This window comes from Hippoglossus stenolepis, chromosome 15, assembly GCF_022539355.2.
Source record: "Hippoglossus stenolepis isolate QCI-W04-F060 chromosome 15, HSTE1.2, whole genome shotgun sequence".
In the NCBI taxonomy this organism is placed as follows: Eukaryota; Metazoa; Chordata; class Actinopteri; order Pleuronectiformes; family Pleuronectidae; genus Hippoglossus; species Hippoglossus stenolepis.
In genome coordinates this window covers 16,129,904-16,136,127 of record NC_061497.1, presented here as the reverse complement: position 1 = coordinate 16,136,127, position 6,224 = coordinate 16,129,904, and the positions used below count along the sequence as shown (strand labels likewise).

The 6,224-nt window shown below is 44.1% G+C and overlaps 1 protein-coding gene across 2 annotated transcripts; it reads right to left on the bottom strand.

Moving 5' to 3' along the window:
• Positions 1-3,823: 3,823 nt before the first annotated feature.
• Positions 3,824-6,083, bottom strand: LOC118122205 (cornifelin homolog B). 2 transcript variants are annotated; one of them, XM_035178779.2, is made up of 4 exons: positions 5,973-6,083; positions 5,321-5,553; positions 4,885-5,021; positions 3,824-4,479 (listed from the first exon to the last, which is right to left on the bottom strand). In XM_035178779.2, the coding sequence occupies exons 1-4, from the start codon at positions 5,996-5,998 to the stop codon at positions 4,258-4,260; spliced, it is 618 nt and encodes a 205-aa protein (XP_035034670.1). In that variant the 5' UTR covers positions 5,999-6,083; the 3' UTR covers positions 3,824-4,257. The 2 variants fall into 2 exon arrangements, with proteins under 2 accessions (XP_035034670.1, XP_035034671.1); XM_035178780.2 differs by having other exon boundaries at positions 3,824-4,389.
• Between the last annotated feature and the right edge of the window lie 141 nt (positions 6,084-6,224).

Here is a 6,224-nt window from a genome sequence, read left to right as displayed (position 1 = left end):
GATGGCCGTCTTTCTGCTGACGCGGCACGAGAAGTTTTATGGTCCCTGGTCCAACTGCTGACTTGGGATGGGCTTCGCTCCTCCAAATCTTGACCTGCACTACTGCTGCGGAAATCCCAACCCTGACCCCAGATCAGCACTAAAGACTAATTTCACCCCACTGAGCAGCTGCTGGAGGAGAAGAATGGGCAGCAGGGGCGCAGATCTGGGGCAACGCTGCCCTCTAATGGTTCACAAGTGGATGTGTGTCTATGAGGGATGACGTAAGGCCAGGCTCAGTGTGTGTGTGTGTGTGTGTGTGTGTGTGTGTGTGTGTGTTTGAGAGAGATCCAGGTGAGTAGATAATGAGTGCATTTTCATTTTTGGGTGAACTATCCCTTAAAGGTTAAGGCAAGGTATAAGGGTTAGGCATTAAGTAATTATGGTTACGGTTGGAGTAAGACTTCAGGAAATCAATGTACGTCAATATAAAGCCTCAGAAGTCATGTCTCTCTGTGTGTTTTCTTTATACTTACATACTTTTCAGCCTCTGAGATTCCACCACAGCAGAGGAAGTGAGGGGTTTTGTTCTTGGTGCTCACAGCAAAAAGCTGCGTCTGATTCCAGAGAACCAACACCCCCCATCATTCTGGATAAGCTACAGACGTCCCTGAAACAGTTTCCATCGGGACCATTTCTTCTGCTCGACGTTCCAATGAAGCTGTTAACAACAAGGTCTGTATATCGTCCTGTTGTTTGGCAGAGGGGAAAACAGACTTTTATGGTGACCCGGAAAAGTTATTGGCACTCAGTTAAATCAGGGCTTTTAAAGACTGTCACTAATTTGGAAGGAGCTATGGGCTGCAGGTAATAAGTCCTTATGTACTTAATAAAAAAGTGTGTCAATATAGATATAATGTTTGAAGGAGCGTGTGGAATTTGATTTGCAAAGCAAATAGTTTTTCCGATTTAACAACCCAATTCAGAGGCAGTGATGCTGAAGTAATATCATCTGGTTATTGCACAGGGAGGGGAAGATGCTGCACGATGCCTGAAGGCAGCTCAGCTCCAGGCACATCCTGCTCGCTAACAGCCCCCAGTAGGCAGAGAACAGAGGGTCTGCAGGAGCGTTTATCCATCCTGGACTGATGTGGAAACACTGGAGGCGAATGCACATATCAGTAAGAAATCACCGCCTTTATTACCCTGGTAATAATCTTGAAACCCACAGAAAGTTATTGTAGTTTATTCTGTGTATAATCAGTATGAGAGTCTGTATAATTGGGCAACAAAGATAAGAACATATTTTAAGAATGCTTTTCAGCAGGGAATTTCTGAATTGCAAACTGTTTATTCGTCTGCTGTTGTTTCTTTGATCTGCACGGGTACACAGGAGTATGATATGGGCTGCTGCTGATCGTCTGATTAAAAATGTCCACAGAGGGACATAAAGTGGTGGGTGAAAACACCTCGTGATGCAAAGTGGTCTCCTCTCTAGAACTAGCAACAGAAATGATATGCAGACCACTGCTTTCAAATGGTGCAGGAACTATAATCTGAATCTTTTACCTCCACCGAGGAGGTTATGCTTCCACTGCTGTTAGTCTGATTGTTAGCAGGATTAAGATAAAGTTTTAAAACGGTGGGAGGGTGGGGTATGTGCCAATTAAGAATAAATTTACTTTTGGAGGAGATTCCATTCAGGGGGCAAATCTAGGATTCGTTGTTTTTCTCTGCTTTAGTTAACATTGTAAAATAAAGCTTTAAGCAATATCTTTGTGAATTTTTCAAGAAAATAGAATTGCACTTCCTCGAATGAAAATCCTGTAAGGCCCAACAGTGCCTTTAAATGAAATCAAGCCTCATAGCTAAGGCCAAATTATGTTTTCAGCTATATATTGGTGGGTGTTACAGGTTTCCAGTTTGTTACTAGTGGCTGAAAAAGCCTATACCCTTATGAAATCCACTGGATCTGCACAAAATAGTGCTCATCGATACCAACCCACTAAATATATTAGAATGTTTTCATCGAGACTCACATTCATAGAAATCAAAGAAAATTTGAAAACGTAAACCTCCTTCGCAGAGGTAATAATGCAGAGATGTAAACATGTAAACGCAATGTGGTGATAAAGTGGCCGATCAGCCCTGCTGGAGATGTGCTGTCAGACTGCTCCTCTAGTTTGTCTTCGCATGCACATGTAGATTAACCCTTTGTGTAATCCATCATTCTGCAGTGTTAGTTAAGGTAGAGAACTGGTTTGAAAACATTTATCTTCATTCAGCAGAATAACTCCTGGAGGAGTTCATGTAGAATATCCTCTGGTTTGATTATTCACTGCTCCCGTCTTTCTGACACCAATCCAACCCCCCCCTCTCGTTCCATTTAAAGCAGCTGGCAGGTGGGGGACCACATCTGTAGAAGTTAACAAATTACATATTTGCCCTTTGAGGACCCATCTGCTTTGTGTATAAATAACATTTTCATATGCGTTTCTCGCTGGTTGGCATTTCAGGTTCGGGGGGGGAACCACAGCAATCAGAACTGGATTAATACCATGATTGGATGCCGGAGGGTGAACCGAGGAACAGGAGGATAAAAAAGAATAACAGAAAATGGAAATCGGCTCTATTATCTGCAGACTGTACTTGAACTGTTGACTGTAATCCGAGCTCGGGTAAAACAGGTGGTTCTGCATAGTGAGAGAACTCGCACACTTGTCTCCTCCGACGCTTAAGAAGTCGAGTGACTACTTATATCAAACTGAAGTGACACGCACCTTTCTCTGGCTTTATGGCTAGTTCAAGAATACGATTTCTTATTCTAATCTGTGGATATTATCCCTCATGTGGACTCTCCCGCTTCACAGTTTGCTCTCCAAGGTCTAAGAAAGCTTTATGTTCCCTCACTTCATTTTCCCTTCATGTCTGAGGGCGACGGGACACATTAATGTGTCTGGTGACCTTTGGCATGCGAGACAGAATCAAAGGGGCCGTTTCACACAAATCAGGTGTAGAGATTTTGCACTCAGCTCATCTGTATCGCTTTCTATCTGAGAAAAATGTCCCTGTGAACTGTCGGCAGTGACCTTCATGGAATATAGAGAGAGTGAAGGACTGTGTTTTGGAAAGGATGTGTCGCTGCTGAGTTTTCTCAGTCTTTCACTGTTGTGAGAAGCATAAAAAAAGTTCAGTTTCACTCCTTTGAATGTGAACATACAGAAAATGTTCAATACAACTGAGTTTAAAGACTTTAATTATGACCTTATTGTGACTATGATTAGCAGATAAAGCTGCTTACATGGGTTTAAGTTATCGGAGTATTGCCTTGTTTGGGTTAAGATGTGAACATGTTTAGAACAACAGTGGAACTCAGTCGAGCACATACTTCCACCAAGGCTGAAAAAACATGATTGTCTGGTTCTTACAGTCGAAATATAAAAGAAAAAAGGAAGAGGTCAAATAGTGGGGAACGACCCAAGGAAGAACCAATTAAATGTTGGTGCAGATCTGGATCAGGGTGTGGACAATCTTTTCATTTATTTCTCGGAGAAAGTTTAGGGGACTGATATTTTTTGAGTGTTGAATTTGGTGCAGATCCAAATAAAAACTCTTAATTAAATCTAATTAAAATTTGGTTTTAATAGATGAATTAGGTCTGTGCTCTATACTGAGTGCCATTCTAGTTTGTTAACTAAACTGTTAAAGAAGGTGAAAATACCGGATGTGTTCTTTAATCCGCTTCTGCAAGAAAATGGGTTCTAACCAAATGTCCCTCCACCAAGTTCTGTAGAAACCGGATCAGCAGTCAAGTGAAAACAAGAAACAAAGCAACAAACAGATGTTGGAAATGAAATAAAATATTATATTTTTAATTTGTTGGTATTTGACTGAGAGTTACATCAGATGTTCAGTGCTATTTGCTCACAATAAAAAACAAATAAACATGAGTCTCACCACCTTTTACTTAACAAACCATTGCCTCTGAAAGAAAAGTAGAATATAGTCGTGGTGTCCTCTCGAAACACAAGCAGTTTAAAAGAAGGTTTAAGTTGTGAATGTTTACCCTATTAATCAAGGTTCACCCTCTCCGGTCCTCTGTGAAACGTCGCAGGCTTGATTTATTGTCCAAGGCGTCCTCGGGGGGGGACTTGAGAGTAAGTTCAAACCTTATGGTATCGATTCTTCTCCCTGTTCGGACCAGTAATCTCAGCAGGTCCTCGCCGCTCTCCGTTGCATTGTAAGAAGGGAAAGCCTCATTTACTGTCTCGAGCTTCCTCAGGAGCACTCAAGGGCAGTGGACACATGATACGTCTGAGTCTTCATCCTCCGCTTCATCTCTCTTATCATCTGACACACAGCCAGCGGGTAACAGCAGCACACCGTGGTCCAGTCCTCACACACGCTCCCCTGTGGACACACGCGCACGGGCCGCACACAGAAACACACACGCAGAGAGGAAGCAGACGAGACAACGCAGCAAGGGACACGTCCAGAGCCCTGGGGTTAATGGATCATGAGAAATGAGACATACAAACTTTATTCACTCATACAACTTGAACAGAACAAACACCATCACCTTCTTTTACTTGTAGCTTTAAGTTGTTTTTCCCTTTTTCTCTCACCTTTACTGTCTCTTCATTTAAAAGATGTATTGCGATGGTTTTATGAGCTGGAACCACTTTGTGAGATCTCTCTGTTGGTGTCTTTGGGGTCGTTCTTTACTTCCCATCGACAAATGTGTTTTTTGCACGCACGCGCACACACACACACACACACACACACACACACACACACACACACACACACACACACACACACACACACACACACACACACACACACACACACACACACACACACACACACACACACACACACACACACACACACACACACACACACCCTTATCTTGTACCGCTCTCTGATCCCGACGCGCATGGCAAACGTGGATCCCGGCAAGAGAGGCGTCCACAGACACTCGCCGTACTGGTGAGCCAAACTCAGGTCCAAACAACATGGCACCAGGGCCCCAAGAACACCTGCGAGCACAGACACAGGTCAACACAACGTGCGTGTGTGTGTGTGTGTGTGTGTGTGTGTGTGTGTGTGTGTGTGTGTGTGTGTGTAAGAGAGAGAGACAGTTAGTTTGTATTCTCTGGTACAAATCCATTTTTTATCTCAGTCATATTCTATTAAAAATGTTCTGTCAGTGTGACTCTAATCTAACGATGTATGATCAGAATTAATTGGTTTCTACATGAAATTAATTTAGCAGAAATACAAAGTTGAAAAAGCAAACATATGAAGAATCAGAGCGTCGTGTGTGTGTCTGCGTTACATGAGGTCTTGTCTCCACAGATGTCGAACAAGCCCGAGCTCCAGCCTCCCCCCGTCTGCGTGATGGTGGTGATGGTTGTCGTGGTGACGCCGAGGCCCGGCTGTGTGAGTATTGGGTCTGTCGCTGCAGGGGCGTCGATTGACCTGCGGTTGGCTTCACTTCCTGTGGCGAGGCCCCCCGCGTCCTCCTCCACGAAGGCTGATGGTGAGTGTTTGGTGACTGACAGTCCGGGTCTGGAATTAGGTTTTTTAATGAGTCTATCTTTAGATGGATGTTCGATAAATTCATGTCACCAACGCTCAAATTAACCAATGAGTCAGCTCTTGTTTCCTGTGAGCGCGAATTCATTTATTTCATTCAGCTGTTTCCTAGAGCAGCATGGTTTCCGTCCAACTCGCTTTTATGAAAGTTTAGCAGCACAGCATCACAATTACACTCATGTATCTTTCCAGTGCTAAACTACAGTAGATAATGCAGCATTTTATTCTAGCATTCATCTCATTCAGACCTTTAGTGATATTCACAGAGGCAGAGAAAGAAGAAACACAGACAGAAGCTTTAAAACAAGAAAAGAGTGAATGAGCTGTTGGCTGCTACTCCGTTGTGCTGTGATGGCAACACTGTGCACTGGTAGGGACAAAGAAACACTTACTGGTGTGTGACTGTCGTCTGCTCCATGTCTAGAAGCTGCTGGCATCCAGAGAGAGAGAGAGAGAGAGAGAGAGGGGTGAGGCGAGGAGACGAAGGGGAGGAGAGGGTGAGCAGGGAGTCAGCAGAAAGGAGGGGGTGGTGGAGGGGTGGGTTGGGATGGGTGGCGGTCGAGTGACACTTCCCCAGCGAGAGAGGGTGTGTGCCGGAGCAGATAAACCAGCAGTCGGATGGCCCGGCCAGGAGCTGTGTGACA

Bases quoted from the DNA above. Each gene is read 5' to 3' on its own strand.
- LOC118122205 (XM_035178779.2), bottom strand. From the start codon at position 5,998: ATGGAGCAGACGACAGTCACACACCA. The intron at 5,554-5,972 runs GTAAGTGTTTCT...ACCTAATTCCAG, and splicing joins CAGACGACAGTCACACACCA to ACCCGGACTGTCAGTCACCA. The intron at 5,022-5,320 runs GTAACGCAGACA...CTGTGCTCGCAG, and splicing joins CTGTGGAGACAAGACCTCAT to GTGTTCTTGGGGCCCTGGTG.